Raw genomic sequence first — 21,677 nt, forward strand, 5'->3', positions numbered from 1 at the left:
AAAACAGGGTGTCGTATTTATTATTTATATTCCTGGTTAATTACTGGTGTTATCACAGTTAGTACTAAAGCGGCGTGACTAACAATTGGCTAATAATCTGTAACAGAAATAATCGCATGGGTAACAGATGCACGTTTTTGAATAGACGCATAATTAGACAATATCACTGATTTCATTAGAAACGTGCCCAAACTGACGTGTTACTCTCACTGTATCTATCTTTTTTGGGTGGACATTCGGTGAAAAATACTTGATTGTGATATTTTGTCAGGTAAGGAGTCTATATTATAACATTGCTATGTGAATCACTCTAGTCTATCTTTCACACTTTGAACACCACCATTTCGTGATACTTTTTGCGAATAGTTTTTAGAAAACGTCACAGAGCTAAATGTTTGAAATCAAAATTTTAAAAAAATATCATAAAATAAACTCGTCAAAATCGGGAAAATATTAGTGTATATAATTAGTAAATAGAGAAATATTGTTGGAAAAATAAATTAGACGCAGGGTGATGTCTAAATATGTGACATGGTCGCAAGGGTTGACAAACATGTATTGCAATTAAAGCCATCTCATCATTGCTGCACTGTTTGGTTTATAAATTATAGGATTATGTGCTGTAATGAATTCATAATGATGTCAACTGTATTTATATCAGTCAAATTACACAAGGCATATATATATTTGATAAATGCCTAACGTGTTTTGAGATCACCAGACCATTAATACAATACAATTATATTATCATGCCCATTCTTATCATGTAGTTTTGTTTACTACCTTGTAACGACTGATGTGATGATAAAATCATTAATTGACACAATAAATCATCTGTGATAAACTCACTGCACAACACAATAAAATAATATTGCATATTACTAGTAAATTTATGTTTTGTTTGGGTCTATTTTTTGTTTTGTTTTGGGTATAATGTCGGATCATATTGACAACATATTTTTAATTTTTTATATAATATTTTATCGTAGCATCAATTAACCAGGCCGAGTCAAACAGAAGCACCTGCTGTTTCCCGTGAGTCGCATTCGTTAGTGAATGAAAAGAGCACAAGCACGACAGCTTCAATTGTTTAAAGGTGACAGTCAATGAGAAAAGCTAGAATTATGTTCCCATTTCCAATAACCTCATTCACTAAAAATATTGATCAGTGATTCAAATGGCACATACTGGCAGTATCACAATTTTAAAAACTTCACAAATTTTACTATGGTTGAAATAACGTCATTATCTTTATAATACAATTGTTTGTTTCCAATTTGTAATATTTCATTCAAATATCTATCTGTCGATTTTATGCTTTACTGAATGACCTATAAACACGCTATTTGGCGAATTGATCCTTAAATGTGTATACAACACAGATTTTAATTCACAAAAACACAGAATTCATATTTGGGGCGCTTTTATATACAAACGTGACATGATCAGACTGGGCATGAATAGATAGATGGTGACGTCATTATTCTGCCAACAAATAATAGGAATATACAGTACTTGCCGATGCTGGTATAACTGGAGGAAATAATTGAATAACGGGTTCAACAAACACATACATGTCGTACTGTAATAGGGTTTCTTTTACTGACAAACTTAAAGCTAAACCGGAGAATACAGTTCAATTTTTACCCTATAAATTAACCAAAAATCGGCTGTTCCGCATATTGGGAACCAGTGCCAGTCTCATCGTTCACTCTCTCTTCCTTGTCAGCTTATCGTCGCCTTTATGGGCCTGCTGTCATTGTAAACATGGTTACGTCACCGTAACGTGGTCGAATTTGCATATCATTTTGAAATTTGTTGTCATCTTAATCACAAACCATGACCAGTTTGTTTAATATAAGTCTAGATCAAAGGAGAATGATAAAATCGTAACTATATTGCTAGTCTGGAGTATGTGCCAACTAAACTACAACTGTTGACTTTTACATACAGCCAGAATTTTCTCAGAATATTATAAAGTTTACAGGAATCCATATGAAATCTAACAGGAATTTTGCAACATTATGACAAATTTACTATTTTCTGATCACATATTGACCATAGATTACTATAATTTGACCGTGACCTTATGCATTCATGGTATTACATGCTCAATTGTGGCCATTGTTCATGGTGAAATCATAATCGAACATGGTCATTGACCTTGTTTGACCATACTACAAACTCCTTATATTATTATATTAGAGTCAACACAAAAGCAGGGTAGGAATGGGAGTTTATAGCTATTTTTTTTCACTGTGGTGGAAATCAACCAAATTCTATATCAAAATTTAACTCTGTCTATAATACCAGAACACTCGGCTCCTGCACTGTAACTCGTAGACTTAAGTAAGAAGGTTGAAGCCCGGTCTGTCATATGAGATATGAAACAAATGATAATTAGGGTCAGATTTGAAGGCTAAATATGTCTTAATATATACCCAATGATATATATAATTTGGTCATTAATACTACATGCAAAATAACAAGTCGATCTGTTAAAGCAGTCATGAAAAACAAATGCCGGAAATTGTGAAAATCAATATGGCGACCAAAAATGTGACTGATCAAAATTACTTTGTTTTTCTCGCCGGAAGTTATGGTCATACATGCTACACGGCAATTATTCCAGTTGACAGTTAATTCACTTCTGAGAAACAAATCCTCAAATTTCTGCCATTTTTGGCGAAAATCCAAAATGGCGGCAAAACCACGAAGTCCTAATTATTTATTTGCTGTCAGAAAAGGTTTGGCATAAAGATAAGGAGTACAACATGGCAAATTTAAAAATAGTCAGATGATTGTTGCATCTGTTAAAAACTACTCTCTGTTTAAAAGAAATCAAAAATGACACCCAAACCACGAGACAATGAACTTCGCAAACTCTAATGACCATTATACATATGTATGCTACAAAAAACTTCCGATCAATGTGTTCAGTTTCTGAAAAAGATTTTTAAGTAATTTTGCTAATTTTCGGTTAAAAATCTGAAAGAAAAAGTCACGTGACTGCTAACATTTTTCATGAAATAGGGGAAATATAAGAGTTACACAATAATGATAATATAATGTCGTAACAATGAAATGATTATTGAATAATTTTGAAACAACAAGTATTGTATCATGAACATGAAATTAAGTCAATATTGTGTTTTTGGCGCCAACCTATGAAATTACCATGTTAGCTGCTGGTAATGTGGTTGCTAATAAACGTTTTATAATTAAAACTAGTTTATATATAAACAGAAATTGTTGCACTATTGTAAACATACCACAGTGCTTACCGGGGAAACAATCATAATGTTATTAGTTTACACTCACTGTAACCATCATTGATGCCTATACCGAGTGGTCATTTCGCCCCGCTCAGGTGTTACCGGTAGTTAATAGCCTGCATGCCCATAGCCAGGAATTTGCTTTGGGTGGGGATATGGGTCTTTTTGCTCTCTGAAGGACCTATGGCAAAGTGGGCAGTTGTTCTAAGACTTCCAGTTCCGCTGTAGATACAAATTAGTTTGCCTTTTAAAAAGTAAAAATGTGCATTGAAAACGGACTTTTGAGCGCGCGCGTCCGAACGCAGGTTTGGCAGGTTGTCAAACCATATTGTGGACATGTTTCTAGAGTAGTAGTGCCTGTATAAATCAAATGTGAATATTGAAGAATTCTTGAGAACTTTTCTTAAAAATTGAGATTTTAAATGTGACTTCAATTAACACATGTTCACCGTATTTACTAATACTATTTCACGTGACACATTAAGTTATGCATTAGGAACTTTACCTAATAAGCTAAGTTGTCAATAAAACGAGTCAAATACAAATATATAGTGGATACGATTATACCTACTTTATTATGAACAAGATTGTTTTCGTATTATTTGATACAAAGTATCGGTATTCCAATAAGAACAATGCGTGCTCCCATTGCTCGCTGATTTGTTTTGTTTTGTTCATATGAAGCCCAATTTCGACAGAAATAATTACAAATCTTTTAATTTCATTTTCAGATGAAATATATTTTCCATTCACAGTCCTAAATTGAGTTATATTTCAATGATATTTCCAGTTGACATTTATATTTAATATTTGTCGTCTGCTTCGTACAACATGGCTAGCTTTAACATTCAAAATATGTTTGCACATGTACAGATATCATGGTGGTTAAGCAAAAAAACACTGTTACAAGTATGACCATTCATATGACATCAATGTCATTTGCCAGATTTAGACCTCATATTTTATACAGACCATTAGACTATGACTAAGAATGATACATGATGAGTGCCACATTTTCTGTCACCATTTACTGTTTTGTTACCATGGTTTTTAAAATCGGTGAACAGTAGAAGTGGCGTCGTTCAGGGAAAAAATGGAGTCTTGCGGCTCCCCAGTTTTCATGAAGTTCTCTGCGGCCATTACAAATACGGTAGTATTAGCAGAGGCATGATAAATATTCAGTTTATGTCGCCTGCCACAAACTATTTAAATTTAGCAGAATTTGTAGCCGCATATATTTTGCAGCCACTCATAAGTATGTTATGATATTATATTATATTGTATTTTATTATTCAGATATTACAATTATGATATATATGAAAAAACTATGAAAACCACAAAATTGAACGTGTGCTATTGTTGTATTGCTGTTTTTATCACATGCCTCTATTTGCTGTTGGAGCGACGTCATTCATTCTTCAAAAGTTCAGTATTTGACATCATCGACAATCACTATGCTTCTAAGGACACATCACGCAGACAGCAATCGGCCAAACCTATGTCATCAGTAACATTACCAAATATACATCTACCAGTGATATTAGGTAAGGTAAATAAATATTATTATAACACTTTCGGTCATGTTATTAATTTTTTTTAGCGATTGGTTCATTTTTGTAAATTCAAACATATTTAGGCATACATAGGCAAAGTGTAATTGCTACAGATAACTGTGTCAAGGGGCAACGTCTTTGTCAATTATTGAAAAAGATGGCCAATCAAAGCCGCGACCTTACTAGGGGGTCCGGGGCATAGACCCTCTAAACGCTATTTTGAGAGACAAATTTTGCTGACACAAAAGAATTCAGCTTGATTTTGAAGGGGCGAGGCAACCAACATTTTTTTCGAGAAGGCGACCGCTCCCTCTGTTATTGTTTTCTTCAGTGTATAAATCGTTAATCAGATCTCGTTGTAGTGAGTTAACGATTCGGTCTCGGTGATTAACTATTATACTAGTATTTAAAAAAATAAATATTATCATTCAATCATCTTTTAAAAAATGCATAATATAATACTCCAACAATAACTACATGTTTACGAAGCACTAACATCAATAAAGTTTAAAACAATTGTAATAACAAAATTGTAAATGTTATTCGAAGTCGACAATTCATCGTATATTTGCTATATGATTCGTTATGATCGGGGTAGCCCAGCAAATTTGGTATATTTACCTCATAAGTGAGATTCACTAAAGAACCCGTACAAAGTTTTCATACCAGTGAAAATGACGAACCTAAATATGTGATACATGATGAGTGTATAGCGATAGGGAACAATAGTGATGGAAAATGTGAGCTTGCCACTGTTGATCCTAGTGATGTTGAAAATGTAGTTCCTAAATCTCAGGATGTTTGTCCAGATGAACATGTTGATAGATACCCCCCCCCCAAGAAAGATAGGATCCGCCCTGAATTTTTAGGTGATCACTTAGTAGATGATGAGATATATAGTTTGATAGAATTATTTTGTGCTTCGTTGTGATAAGTCTGATGATTGGCGAAAGGTTATGAAAATTGAAATGAGTGCACTGAGTGAGAATGCTACTTTTGAGTTGACCACACTGCCACAAGGCAGAGAGGCAGTGGGAGGCCGCTGGGTGTATGCTGTTAAATTGGATCAAAATAATAAAGAACAGTATAAGGCTAGGTTTGTGGCTAAGGGTTATTCCCAGAAACCCAATATAAATTACCAGGAAACATTCTCTCTGACCGTCCGTATTACATCCAATAGAGCGGTTACCGTAATGCATTTAGCTGTTCAAAACGATTTGGCTGTACATCAAATGGATGTGAAAGCAGCGTATTTGAATGTTCCTATATATTATGAAATATATGTGGAGCAACCAGAAGGTTTTGAAGTGGAGAAAAATTCAAAAAAACATATTCATAAGATACCATTTTATACGAGGTGAAGTTCAGAAAGACCAAGTATGTACCTTCTGATCAAAATATTGCAAATGCACTCACAAAGACTGTGCCTAGAAATAAAAATAAGAATTCCCATACAGCGTTACGATAACATTGAAATTAAGCATATATACATTTACATATATACATATTTTATAGGTAAAGACAATCAGACTTCAAAACAAACATCCAGAAAACCCACACTACATAGACAAGTGTCACTCACAACTGAAACATACATAAATGTTGAAAACGTATCATTAGACAACTCAACACTGAAGCAAGGTAAGATTCATATCAGGAAATTAAATAACTAAAATAAAACTATAATGTTAACATCTGTTCCAGTATCATTAATGGACATCAAATACAAAATATCAGCCTTCAGACACATACAACACAATTAATGTGCTCAATTTATATAAATTCAATATGAATAAAATGTGAATTATGTGGTCAATTTATGTGGATTCAATGTAAATTATGTGGTCAATTTATGTGAATTATTTGGTCAATTTATATGAATTCTATGTAAATTATGTGGTCAATTCATGTGATTCAATGAAAATTATTTGGTCAATTTATGTGGATTCAATGTGAATTCAATGTGGCCAATTTATGTGAATTCAATGTAAAATGTGTGGTCAATTTATGTGGATTCGATGTGAGTTCAATATGAATTATGTGATCAATTTATGTGAATTCAATGCAAATTATGTGGTCAATTTATGTCGATTCAGTGTGAAATCAATGAGAATTATGTTGTCAATTTACGTAAATTCAATGTGAAATATGTGGTCAATTTATGCGAATTCAATGTGAATTGAATGTGGATTATGTGCTCAATTTATGTGAATTAAGTGGTCAATTTATGCGAATTAAGTGGTCAATTTATGTGAATTCAAAGTGAATTGAATGTGGATTATGTGTTCAATTTATGTGAATTCAATGTAAATTATATGGTCAATTTATTTGGATTCAATGTGCAGTATGTGGTCAATTTATGTGAATTGCGTGTCAAATATTTGGTCAATTTATGTGAATTCAATGTGAATTAAGTGGTAAATTTACGTAAATTCTATGTAAATTATGTAGTCAATTTATGTGTCAGTGTGAAATCAATGTGAGTTATGTTGTCAATTTACGTAAATTCAATGTGTATTAAGTGGTCAATTTGTGTAAATTCAATGTGAATTGAATGTGAATTGTGTGGTCAATTTATGTGAATTATTTGGTCAATTTATGTGGATTCCAATGTGAATTCAATGTTGTCAATTTATTTTGTATTTTGATGTGTTCCTATTTCGTTTTAATGCATTCCGAAAGCAACATTCAACCAGTACATCAAAATAGCTGTGATACAAATCAATACATATTAATGTTCGCCGACTCTCAGAATACAACTGAGACCATATTTAAATGGTTATGTACACAATAGTCATTTACATGTGACTTACAGGTCAATACAATATTGTCAATGTCTTCTTGATGAATGACAGTCTTCTGAATCATGATACCATTAGTTTTTGATTCCGATACATCGGTAATACAACATTAAAATTAAGCATATATACATATGCATTATAGGTAAAGACAATCAAACTTCAATACATACATCCAGTAAACCCACACCACATAGACAGGTGTCAGTCACAGCTGAAACACACAGAAATGGTAAAAACGTATCATTGGACAACTCAACACTGAAGCAAGGTAAGGTTCATATCAAGAAATTAAATAACTAAAGTAAAACTATAATGTTAACATCTGTTCCAGTATCATTAATGGACATCAAATACAAAATGTCAGCCTTCAGACACATAGTAAAGTGTTTATCAATATATTTTTTTAAATTATTAACAAATATGATTAATGTCAGTGAAGTTTAAAACGAAGGTTGTCTTGTTTTTAATTTACAAAGTGTACTAACCATGTAACGTATTGCAGTAAAATAAAATGAAATTAGATGGTAGGAATCGCCACGAATCACGTAATGAATAATATACCAGTCCAAGTACAGTGTAGTAGCAGTTTACTTCAATGTGAATTATGTGGTCAATTTATGTGAATTATGTGGTCAATTTATGTGAATTATGTGGTCATTTTATGTGAATTATGTGGTCAAGTTAATGTTACACAAGTTATTTGGTTCTTCATAGATAACATTAATTGTGAGCTTCGATTCTCCAATAAGACACTTCCAATTGTTGCCTTAGCAAGTCCACCAGGTTCTGGCAACACATGGGTTCGTCATCTATTACAACAATCTACTGGTATATATACAGGGTCAGTATTTACAGATGGTAAACTTTATAGAGCAGGTAGGTTGGTAGAATATATCAATATTACATTTCTAGACTCGTACTGAGGAATAATTCATCTTTCGAAAATTGCGCCACTGCAAAACTATTATCTTGTACGTGTACGTATTAGTATATTGATTGAATCGTGCCATTATTGTTTACGAAGTAATAGAATATTTGAAAATTGATTGAATAAATACTATATTAGTATATTGATTGAATCGTGCCATTATTGTTTACGAAGTAATAGAATATTTGAAAATTGATTGAATAAATACTATATTAGTATATTGATTGAATCGTGCCATTATTGTTTACGAAGTAATAGAATATTTGAAAATTGATTGAATAAATACTATATTAGTATATTGATTGAATCGTGCCATTATTGTTTACGAAGTAATAGAATATTTGAAAATTGATTGAATAAATACTATATTAGTATATTGATTGAATCGTGCCATTATTGTTTACGAAGTAATAGAATATTTGAAAATTGATTGAATAAATACTATATTAGTATATTGATTGAATCGTGCCATTATTGTTTACGAAGTAATAGAATATTTGAAAATTGATTGAATAAATACTATATTAGTATATTGATTGAATCGTGCCATTATTGTTTACGAAGTAATAGAATATTTGAAAATTGATTGAATAAATACTATATTAGTATATTGATTGAATCGTGCCATTATTGTTTACGAAGTAATAGAATATTTGAAAATTGATTGAATAAATACTATATTAGTATATTGATTGAATCGTGCCATTATTGTTTACGAAGTAATAGAATATTTGAAAATTGATTGAATAAATACTATATTAGTATATTGATTGAATCGTGCCATTATTGTTTACGAAGTAATAGAATATTTGAAAATTGATTGAATAAATACTATATTAGTATATTGATTGAATCGTGCCATTATTGTTTACGAAGTAATAGAATATTTGAAAATTGATTGAATAAATACTATATTAGTATATTGATTGAATCGTGCCATTATTGTTTACGAAGTAATAGAATATTTGAAAATTGATTGAATAAATACTATATTAGTATATTGATTGAATCGTGCCATTATTGTTTACGAAGTAATAGAATATTTGAAAATTGATTGAATAAATACTATATTAGTATATTGATTGAATCGTGCCATTATTGTTTACGAAGTAATAGAATATTTGAAAATTGATTGAATAAATACTATATTAGTATATTGATTGAATCGTGCCATTATTGTTTACGAAGTAATAGAATATTTGAAAATTGATTGAATAAATACTATATTAGTATATTGATTGAATCGTGCCATTATTGTTTACGAAGTAATAGAATATTTGAAAATTGATTGAATAAATACTATATTAGTATATTGATTGAATCGTGCCATTATTGTTTACGAAGTAATAGAATATTTGAAAATTGATTGAATAAATACTATATTAGTATATTGATTGAATCGTGCCATTATTGTTTACGAAGTAATAGAATATTTGAAAATTGATTGAATAAATTCTATATTAGTATATTGATTGAATCGTGCCATTATTGTTTACGAAGTAATAGAATATTTGAAAATTGATTGAATAAATACTATATTCCTTGTAGTTTAATTCATTTCCCATGTCAAAAAGATTATTGAACATTTGGTTTACCGACCGTGACGTCATTATACTGCCCACTTACACACAGTCAGTATTCTAAAAATAAATATTAGCAATAATTACTTAAAAGATTTTTTTTTTATTTTCAAAATTCAACAGACGAGGCAATGAAACGTGAAAAGTTTTTCAGCATGTCAACACGCCAATGACGTCATAAATTTTTACTTGTATGCAAATTAGTACTAATGAGGAACCTCACTGTGTAATCCAATAAATGACAGCAACTTTGAAACTCACTTAAAATGTAACCCAATATAGGACAAACAATCTATCTGATGGTTCTAACCAATCGTTTGTCGTATTTTCTACGCATATAACGTCATCGCTAGCTAGCATTACGTAATTAAATATCTGCAGACGACATGCAAATTCATGCTCTTTTTCAAACTAATGCTTTAACCACGCTCCATTGAAAACTAGAGTAAACTCGTGTCTGATATGCCCATAGATACATGTTTTTTGCTGGCACGCTTACTGTAGTGTCCAGGGTTCTCTTTTTAGTTGAGTATTATCAACGAAGTAAATATGACGTCACACAAAACACAACACTCTATACATTTTCATGCCATAGTAACCTGACTGATTAATGAAAGCATATAGTACACTAGAAATCGTGGCTGGTAATCTCAAAATAGACAATATCTCATTTTATTTTATGCCGGATGGTTTGTTAAGAATATGGATAACATTAATATTACCAATTTGCATATTGATGGTTATAAAATTACGCATAATCGTATAAAGTCAAAATAGGTGTTTCTTATGCAAATGAGACATAACACTCCCATAATGCTCGGAGCAAATGAAAATGATTACACTCGTTTAATACATATGATTTGTTATACAGGTTTTCTTGGTGAATTTGAAAATGCATATTGTGATAAAGTTATTGTCACCAAAATACATGGTACGTTAGGAAAAGTGAACAAGTTTTCATCGGTAATTTTATTGCTAAGAAATTTACGAGACGCCTGTTTAGCTGAACTTAATCGACACTTTACTGGAAATGATCACACGGGTTTTGCTAAAAAAAGTGAGTAATCATTAAATTGAATATGTTTCATTCAAAAAACTAGTATACTAAATAAATCGATATCACATATTCACAAAATTTGGTTGAATTTGTCTAGTTATTCAGAACTATCGATTTGTGAGTTGTAGATTTCGAAATTAGCCCACATATTTCACTTAGACGAAACTGCTCAAGGTGCAAGATACAAAACTAGAAAATGAACTCTCAAAAGTGTGTCACACACGACCGCACACACGTCTTACCTTACTCTCGTTGTAACGACACACATTGGATTAACTTTTAATATAGTTGCGATATGAACTCGATTAAAATGCGTTCCTATTACGCTTTAATTGGTGTTTAACTAAATAAACGTTGAATATTTTGTGACTTTACATAGAAATTTTTGCGAAGCTTGGGTTTAGTAAAGGGAGTGGTATGGTACAATTATATTAATATTGTAAATTGTAGTACCATACCGTCTTTCTTACTAAACCTAAGCTATGCAAACTTGACTTAAATTCGATTAAATACTAATATAAATTATGAAAATAGTGAGGGTCGTCACTTGGTAGGTGTAAAATTAAATGAAAGTCATAACGTAAATACCACACACGCAGGCAAGCATCTTAATTAGCAGGTTTGTGATTGACACTAAAATACAGTAATATATTACTATCTAATGGCAATCGTGTTTCTATGCAGAGATAGAAGACCATGACGTGAAAGAAGTATTGGATGGGGTTTCAAACGTAGCTATAAATTGGTTAAAGTCATACAATGGACCAATGCTGGTAGTACACTATGAGGATTTATTAAAGGATACTACAGGCGAAGTTACCCGGATGTTGGATTTTCTAAACGTCACGGAATCAGACCGCCGAATGGAATGCCTCAAGAAAAACGTTGAAGGGTCATTTCATAGAAATGGTAACAAAAGCGCGGATCATTATAAAATATTTGATAACTTCCACGAAACTATTAACACTAAGACACAAATGATATCGGCAATGTTAATGAAGAGAGGTTTTAAGCCAATGGGTCCAATTAATTAATTAATTGTTTATAGTGTTTGAGTAACCCAAACCTAGCCAATAAGTCTATTTGATCATAATCACTTAGACGAATATAACAGTGTTATAATTTATAATAAAAATACAGTATAATGCATGTTATTCGGCATTTAGACATATCTATTCTCTCTAAATCCAGTTATCAACATTATTTAACATTGCAATACAAATAAAGTAAAGAAATAAAATTATACGATTCAACGAGTATGCAATAATTATTTCAGGCCAATCGTTACTGAAGTCATCAAAAGCATCTATGTATTTACTGATGGGCCATTCTCGTTATTAGTAATTTTCAATTTATAAACTGTGTTAATAGTTGAATTGCGTATAGCTATTGAGGGCGTACACGGCCAAAGATCGAAGATCTGATTTATACCAAATTCACCGGTTTCTATGAAGTTATTTGAAGCCCAATTATTGTTTTAAAAAGCGGGGTCGCTGGGAAAGGAAACAGGAAGGTTTTTTTTTAGGTAGCGTTTCTCGTAAACACAACAGTTTTTGTATACAACAAGATAGAACAACATCTCGAATCAAAGCAATGTTCATTTATCCGTGTTATAAACCAACATACAGCGACATGCACATAACATATTGAAATACCCTATATATTGACGGACTAAAGTTGGTTATCGCTAATCGGTTAATTTAAAATGTGTTGTGATCGGCAGATATATGCAAGTTTGTTTAGAGGATTGGCTAAAATTAACTGTGATTGGTCAATGTATCAAGCTCGACAAACCTTCACGCCTATTTTCAGGTTTATTTCGATAACGTAATATAGTTTCAGGACTATTTATATTGGAGTCACATTGTATCACTCACAGTTCCCCATTCATGGATCATTACAGACAACTTTCACGATCATTATTATGGGAATAAGATTGATGTGTTGACAATTCAATGACTTATTCCGACATCACTACTGACCTTGTAACAACAATAGCAGCTTTATCAATTTGTATCTTACCACTACTTATTAAACTGTACAACGCCACGCATAGATGCGTTGCCATGCCGACCGAAGCCACGTCCATAATCATTAAACTAAGGTTCTGACATATTTTATGACGCTGAGAATGTTATATTGAATCAATGATGTTACTGACACGAGACAGCGATGATGCACACCTCCATTTTATTCAATTTATGATTTATGCAAGCAATATGCGGCAAAAAGAGGTCGGGGGAAGACGTAGGCGAAGAGGGGTCTAGAGTGACAGCAAATAAACGGGAAAAGCCAGGATTAGCAGGAGAGTGAGGGTGAGAGAGGTCGTACATGGAGAAAGATGGCATGGGTCAGACGAAATATTCAGAGGGAACGTAAGCGAGAGCGGGAAGTCAGTAAATGCTGTAACGGGGGGGGGATGTTTGGAGGACGTAAGCGGTCAGGAGAGACTGAAAGGAGCCGTGAGAGAGAAGAAGAGAGCTGTAATGATCTAGTTTACATATGAACAGCATTTCCACCTGAACGAATTGTATGCATAAATTAAGAGCCTATATAAGTGAATAATAATAAACTAATTGATATTCATCCGATTGTGTGTACGTGCGTTTCCTTGTATGCTTTGCCACCATATGCCCACTCAACTAAAATAGTACAAGACGGTAGACGCCATATGTGAGGGCTGGGCCAGGAAGAGAAGTACGCGGGATGGAACTCTAAGCGAGGCAGAGATACCGAGTTGAACTGTAAACGAGGTCTAGGGGGATGTAAGCGAGATAGAGAGGCTGTGAAGGTGTGTAATTGAGGAGGTCGGGAGAGGAATCTAGTGAGACCGTAAGTGAGTGTGGTTGTAGGCGAATAAAGCAAGGCTAGAAGACCGCAAGCGAGAGGGAAAAGCCGGGATTGTGTTGTAAGCAACAGAGGGATTTTGGAAATTGCCCTATGCAAGGCGAGAAGGTCGGGGTGGGCGGTAAATTATTTGAACCAATATATATATATATATATATATATTATAAAAACTTAATTAATATTAAAATATTAAAAAATTTATATATTTTTTGCATTATTACATGTAACTGTATTGTAGTAGATTTTAGATATCTAACTTGTTATGTTTATTTTAACACCTTTATTACATTCTATAAAACAAAATATCTTATCTTATATAGATTGTAGTTCAGGCTAAATAGTCATTATAGCCATCATTTCGAGAAACGTTTGCTGAATTTAAATAATCACCAACTACAACTTTTGGTAAAGGAAAATAGTCAGTTGGGTCATTTTGTATGTATTGTTATCAGTCTCAGATTCTATTGTGGGAATTGTTATTTTGATTCTGTAGACCTTGTGTGTGTACTGTGTATGAGGAGTATATGGTGTGAGACCAGCATACATACCCACACATTAGACAACAGTAGACATACTGTAGTAGACACGCAAAAACACGTGGTCGAAATCACAATCGTCTGAGCAAAAATGTGATACGTTGACAATTCGGAATTATTTATTTGTATGTATATATATTTCACCATTATACATTGTATTATACATGAACAGCCTGGTTCTGTGTGATGAGTGCTCTAAATGTCACATTAACCAAACCGGGGCTCTGTTACTATAGAAACCGGACACCACTGTGCACAGTTGCTTGCATATATCACGTGATTGCTACATTAAAATTAAATAATTTTTCAGAAACATGAAACGCACAATACGGTGTATTATTTGCACTGCAGTGTTAATTACTGTCACGTTGTGTATATACATGACACCTAAACTATGGGATATGAGCTTCCTGGTGACAAAGACAACATCCAACGCAGAACTCATTTCAAGACCACACACATCACGGAAACGTATATTCAAGATGTTAAACTCAGCCAATACGTCATTAACATATTATCCAATGATAACATCAGGTAAGATACACCTCAAATTAATAATGGGTATTGCTGGGTGTCACGTAATGATCTGGTCTTGTCTCGTAAGTTGAACGAATCATTGCAATAGGCGACAGCGGTCTGAAACTGTGGCATGATCACGCAACGGATATTCAAGGGTTAGATATACTGTGTCTTTTTTTGATGTACGGGTTATGAAAGTAGCAAATAAGGTGACTTGGACAACATGTATACATCAAGTGTGTCCCATATGAATAACAGGTGACTTTCATTCGATACATATATCCTTATAATACAATTAGATAATCAGAATTTAACCTGGAGTATTTAAAAACGATGTTCGTGTTCTGTATTGAATTCATTCGCCATTCTAAGCCGCGCTCACATGCCACATAAATCCATATTGCTATTGTTTCACACGTTTTAGGGGACTGGTTCAGAGAGTGGGAAGTAGTAAATCCGGGGTTGACCAGTCGATTATCATGTAATATTACAATAATATGAACAATACAGTTTAATATACAAGCACATATCAATATTCAATATTCATTCGATGGCAATTATTCTGGAATTGTACCAACAATTTATTATGGGATTATTTCACGCAATATATATTAAATATTACATTCCACGTGTCAGTTTGTATCTCGTCATAGGAATGGTAGACACACTGCGATGTACAATAGTCGAGTGGTAGGCACCAGCATTTTTCATTACACCCAATTACACACTAGCACAACATATATCATTTTGAAGCACATTGTTTAGCTTTCAGAAAAGATATGCTGTGCAATTTAGAGAAAAAAATGCGGTTATATATATTATAATATTATTTACATTTTGTTGTTGATATGTTATTACTAATTATTTTCAAATATGTAGTTACCAATTGTACTTATATTATTACATACATGCACCTGGAACGACATTGGTTATACATTAAGATGGTTTCACATAAATACAGATTTATATCAATAAATATATCATATAAATATATTAAACGTAATTTGTTTTTTTAAGTGGTATCATTTTCATTTCTAATTTTAATTGTTCAATACATTTATGGGAACACTTTATATTTAACTTGAATGAACAAGATAATGATTATAAACACAGAAGCGTGTAAATCCACTTGATGATTGAATAATCCTGCAATAATAACTGATATTAAATTAATCTCATTACCAAGCAAATCATTGTATAATGATTAATTATTCCGGCTTTGATTAAACGAAGTTTTGCACTACTGGTACAGTATACACCGGAGAAACCAGCACCAGCAGTCGTATTTTTTATCATGATTTATATTTCGGCTTAATAGTGGTTGCCATGACATCTACTGATAAAGGTTAAATGATGAGGCCAGATGACGGAACTAGTCGAGACCAGACGACACATTCTCATGAGTTAGCGATTTCAAGCTTATGCGGTACCTTGGTCGTAGTCCAGAACGAATGATGTATATTAATGTCAACTGTGGAATGTTATTGCAAGACCATTAGTACCCGTAAATATAAACTAATATAGTGATGATTAATCAATTGTATTATGACGTGTGACACTTTCGTGTGATTGGCTGTTTGTTTGGAGGCAACGCCTCAAAGTCTCTTATACTCTATTGTAATTGGCTAATGGTTGACAAGTAATAAAAGTGATTTGAAGCTGTCTCGGGAAGAAAGCAAAGGCTGGGGATAATCGAATGCGACACGAATTGAGCTTGTGCGTGTGTTTTTTGTGAGTCCAACGTGGGGAACAATCAAATCCCGGTTACCTAAGTTAGGTTTCGAAACATCAAAAATACCTTGATTTTCTCAAGTCCATTTAAACTCAAAGTTCCCGATAAACGTAATAAATGCATCATTTGCCAGACTCTGTGAAGCACGCAAAGCTGGTAAATGTGCTTTATTTAAGACATCGGAAGAATGATTTGATGATGATGTGGAAGGAACAATTGCAAGCTTCTGTGAGTCGGTTATCGATCAATCAGAGAAGACATTATTTTACCATAAAAGCTGTTATGCAAGCTAGAGGAATGAAGCAAATGCTGTCTATTTCAAAGCAAATGCTGTCTATTTCAAAGTAAGCATGTAAAGTCAGTATATATCTGCAAATTGATCCTCTTAGTTCACACAAAACAAATAAAATAGCATCCAATAAAAATATAAAAGTTTAAACAAAGGACAGATAATTCAACCTAAGAAAAGCTGCGAAAGCAAGGCGTGATGTTAGTTTGCATTCGAAGATGGTCCTTATCTTGTTGTCTGAGATGTAGTGTGACACAGCAAATGTCATGGACACCGATTTACCTTCTGAGAATGGTAGAAATACCTGATAGCACCAAGAGCATCAAGACTTTATTTGACAGTTTTCAGTAGGTATTTGGTCAGACCTGAGCACAATAATTTATGATGCTAAAGAGACAGTCGAATAATTGGACTCACCAGAAAGAATGAAGGAACGTAGTGAACTAAAATAAATCACATATCTGACTGCATGACAAAACTATTCGAGGTAGATTATGAGAATATCCTCATTAAAATAATCACAGGATTGCATGCAAGTTCGGATGTAAAATCATTCTAACTAGATATTAATGGCAAACGGGAAAGTGATGTGAATTTATCCAATCATCAATCTCATCAACATCCGAGAAAATGAGAAAGAATGATTTAGAAATGTAAAATTGACTTTCACAACTGCCTGCTTGTGACACTGTGTATATAAGAGACACAATGGCAATTATCCAGTCAATGAAAGGTAATCATTTCAAAACATTTGACGATCCGACTGGTGTACCTCCATACAATGATACAACGTTTCTCAGTAGCAAACACTGCTGTTAAGACAGACGAGAGTTAAACAATGATGACGTGATAGACAACAAGACATTGGACCAGAGGGAAAGCAGTAACAAGTCATTGGTGCACGAGCAGTGGCATCATTGAGAAAGTTTCTAAACAGTCAGAGTGAGAAAGCAGCACTTTCAGACCTATTATTTCAGTATGTAAAAATATTAAAATAAATAAATCATCTTCATCAGAATCCGCGACACACCATATATCTGGTTGTACTGATGACAATGTAACAAAATGATTTAATGCAGAAGGCACTCAAGATGCGTTTTACCTTTGTTTCCAGTCACGGAACTGCTGCATACTAAGCTTGCTGAATCAGTTTTCCAAAAAATAAATTGAATGGAAAATATTATAGTGCATACATCCAATACAGATGTAATTATTCTACTGGTACATTATTTAATTGAGATGAAGAGCACCACTACTATATCTGATAAACGCCGCTATCTTCCTATCCGTGATGTTTCAGCAGCCATTGGTGACACATTCTGCATGATGCCTCCAGCGGCTCACTGTTTAACTAAATGTATCGTTTTTTGGAAGTGGTAGGAAGAAAGTCTTTAAATTGATTGAAGACAAAATATCTGATTGCCATTCAGATTTAGATCACATTGGTAAAGACAATAATGTTGCAGAAAAAATGATGATCCGTTTGTATCATACAAATCTTTTTGGGATCCAAAACCTTAGTAAAATGAGAGAAAGAGTGTTCCAAATGAAAGAAAAATCACTCAGCAAACTACTGCCAATAAAACCTAGCCTTGAAAAGCATATTGTATGAGCATCATGGCAAACCAAAGTGTAGACCAACAAAGAGACTCGTTGCATTTAACCCATATGTTTTCACAGGCTCCGTGTACTTGTACACAAAGTTGGCCAGTATGTACAAAACTGTGTCCATGGTAGTGATATATGTGGATGATGGGGTCTCAGATGACGACGTTACAAATGCGTGAGATAATTACATATATAATCAAATCATATTAAGACGAGCATGACGTCATTATTGTTTAATGTTCGATTTATATAAAATCACATCAAATCAAACGATTTACAGCATCTTGTGAGTAGAAAGATGTTTTACCGACATTTAAATTAAAATGAAAAGTGACATGGGGTTAGTTTCTAAAAAACTGCACCATATTTCAAAACCACAACAGGAATTTTCTCTAAGCTGATAAAATTTGCTTTAAAAATGTGTGTATTAAACTCGAAAAACAGTGGCTTATTTTGATATCACCGGTTATTAAAATGTTTGTTTTCATATATATTCGGATACAACCTTTACTTTATAGCGCTACCTAACGACAGTTATTTAATTAGTGAGGAAAACTGTTTTCATTTTTCTGTATTTGAAAATACAAACTTCTTGTGTAATTTTTCTTTCACAATTGAAATGTGTGAATATACTGTCCAGTTAGAATCTGACATCACACATTCCATATATATATATATATCATATTATATATATATATACTTTATTGTATAAATGTGTTCCGGACTTATAACAAAATGGCAATATACAAATGTATGGCACGAATTATAGTTGTACCCAATTCATTCATTCACGTGTGAATATTTCAATTACGCACAACCTATTTGTTTTCACTCCACAGATAATACTACCTGTCCGGTTAAGTTCTCCCAGAAGACACTCCCCACTGTTGCCTTGGCCGGCCCACCAAATGCAGGCAATATGTGGGTTCGCCATCTTTTACAACAAGCGACTGGCATTTATACTGGATCAGTATTTCATGACCAACAGCTATATAATTTAGGTAGTGTAACCAAATTACGTATTCACTCAAAATTTAAAGATTGAAAACATATAAATTAGTATTTTGTTTTATTATATAGGTTTCCTTGGTGAATATGAAAAACCAGATTGTGGTAAAATCATTGCAACCGCAATTCATTCACCAGTATCTGATGTGAACGCCATGTTCACATCCGCAATTATTTTACTGCGAAACCTGTTTGATTTGTGTTTGGAAGAAGTCCATCAGAGATTGAAAACACCAGGGAATGACACAGATGAGAATCACGTGGTCCGTAAGTGATATATAGAATATAAACAACATTTAGTCATGAGTGATCACGTTGGTAATAAGATATATAGTGCCTTGTAGATTAGTCCAATTGCCGCACTAAGATTTATATACCTTTGAAAACATGAAGTTTAGCTGTATAATTTAAACGTGTACACTTGTGAGATTCACAAATTTATACACATAGAAATAATTCCATTGCACATTTTATTATAGACATCGGCAAAACATTTATCAAGAACCGAATTCGCCAATTATACCACTGGTCGTGTTTTTGGCTGAAAGGATACCATGGACCAATATTGATTGTGCACTATGAAGATTTGGTTAACGACACTAAAGGCGAAGTTACCCGAATGCTGGATTTTCTGAATGTTAGCATGGCAGACCGACGGATGGATTGTATCTACACTAACACTGAAAACTCTAGACAACGCGTTCAGAACAATAGTGATGACTATGAAATATTCTATGGGTTAAAAGAGTACATTACTGACAAGACACAGTTCCTATGTGACTTGTTGACTGAAAAAGGGTTTAAACCAATGATTCCGGTTAGTCTCCCTTTTAACTGAAATCACGTGTGAAACGTGGAGATATTTTGACAAGAAAATAACGTATCATATATGTATATATATATATATATTTGTCTAGTTTGTGACAACCAGGAAATTGAAAACGAAAAACATGTTCTTCATAATTGTAATCCATACAAGGAGGAACGAGAAATCGTGATTAAAAATATTAAAAACAATAAAAACAACTTTGTCACCATTTTGCCCAGTTCTAGGCTTTATACATCGGTTAGACTGGGGAGAACTATAATAATAACATTATTACTAGGATAACACAAATTGTTCAGACAGTGCTAGATCTATGTCGCAACTCCACTGTGTTGTATTCGTGTCTACTTCGCCGTATTCTCGTAATACCTTCATACCATATGCCGTCGCACTGTGACGTCATGTTTACATTATGCCAACCAGCGTGCGTATGTCTGATAACAAATGTTGCTTAGTGATTAACACGAGCACAAGATCTATTGTTAATGTGATAATACTCATAGCGACGTACACAATGCGAGTAAAATATATATTGTTGAGGGGGGCAAGGGTTATTTTCGTTCAACGTAATTGCAATATTTTTTTGTTCGTACAACGTAAATAGAAAAAATAAATTCCGTAATTCTGTAATCACAGGCTAGACGTACAACGTAATCAATCAAATATTTGTTTTGTACACTGTAAAAATGTGTCATTTTTCTCGGTACGGACAAGAATTGACATCCAAATAAAAAAATCGTAAAAAATAATCCAGGAAAATTACATTTTAGAAACTGTAAAACGACGAGATGACACAATTCACTACAAAATTGAATGTCAAGACACACGGCGCAGTAATGGCGGAGAATTTGAGTTGGAGAGCTCTTCGGACCATTCAATGTTCCATTTTTTAACACTGTAAACTGTAAAAACGTCTTTTTTTCCTTGTAAATTGTAAAAAACCCTTTTTATTTCCCGTAAAACCGTACCAGCTACCCCCCTTGCTCCCCCCATTGTTTACATGAAATTCAACTTTACACTACTTACGCGCACGCCCGCAAAATGTAAACAAGTGCGACGGTCTATTATTAAATATGTAGTTCAGTATAAAGCGTGTTTATCTTTTCGCAATCATGATA

The 21,677-nt window shown here is 33.2% G+C and overlaps 2 protein-coding genes across 3 annotated transcripts; both read left to right on the top strand.

Moving 5' to 3' along the window:
* Positions 1-75: 75 nt before the first annotated feature.
* Positions 76-12,451, top strand: LOC100375490 (sialate:O-sulfotransferase 1-like). 2 transcript variants are annotated; one of them, XM_085507742.1, is made up of 7 exons: positions 76-271; positions 4,572-4,819; positions 6,344-6,469; positions 7,772-7,897; positions 8,344-8,505; positions 11,009-11,194; positions 11,879-12,451. In XM_085507742.1, the coding sequence occupies exons 2-7, from the start codon at positions 4,603-4,605 to the stop codon at positions 12,226-12,228; spliced, it is 1,167 nt and encodes a 388-aa protein (XP_085363868.1). In that variant the 5' UTR covers positions 76-271; positions 4,572-4,602; the 3' UTR covers positions 12,229-12,451. The 2 variants fall into 2 exon arrangements, with proteins under 2 accessions (XP_085363868.1, XP_002739606.3); XM_002739560.3 differs by lacking the exon at positions 6,344-6,469.
* A 2,449-nt stretch (positions 12,452-14,900) lies between these two features.
* LOC146734684 (sialate:O-sulfotransferase 1-like) lies at positions 14,901-20,759 on the top strand. Its single transcript, XM_085507743.1, has 4 exons — positions 14,901-15,111; positions 19,565-19,726; positions 19,806-20,000; positions 20,213-20,759. Exons 1-4 carry the CDS (start codon positions 14,958-14,960, stop codon positions 20,569-20,571), a joined length of 870 nt encoding a protein of 289 aa, XP_085363869.1. The 5' UTR covers positions 14,901-14,957; the 3' UTR covers positions 20,572-20,759.
* The last annotated feature ends 918 nt before the right edge of the window (positions 20,760-21,677 follow it).

Source organism: Saccoglossus kowalevskii, chromosome 14 (assembly GCF_978046115.1).
Source record: "Saccoglossus kowalevskii chromosome 14, keSacKowa6.1, whole genome shotgun sequence".
Lineage (NCBI taxonomy): Eukaryota > Metazoa > Hemichordata > Enteropneusta > Harrimaniidae > Saccoglossus > Saccoglossus kowalevskii.

Coding starts and splice junctions, on each gene's coding strand:
- LOC100375490 (XM_085507742.1), top strand. CDS start 4,603: ATGAAAACCACAAAATTGAACGTGTGCTATTGTTGTATTGCTGTTTTT. Junction 7,898..8,343: donor CAACTCAACACTGAAGCAAG/GTAAGGTTCATA, acceptor GGTTCTTCATAG/ATAACATTAATTGTGAGCTT. Junction 8,506..11,008: donor TGGTAAACTTTATAGAGCAG/GTAGGTTGGTAG, acceptor TTTGTTATACAG/GTTTTCTTGGTGAATTTGAA.
- LOC146734684 (XM_085507743.1), top strand. CDS start 14,958: ATGACACCTAAACTATGGGATATGAGCTTCCTGGTGACAAAGACAACA. Junction 15,112..19,564: donor TTATCCAATGATAACATCAG/GTAAGATACACC, acceptor TTCACTCCACAG/ATAATACTACCTGTCCGGTT. Junction 19,727..19,805: donor CCAACAGCTATATAATTTAG/GTAGTGTAACCA, acceptor TTTATTATATAG/GTTTCCTTGGTGAATATGAA.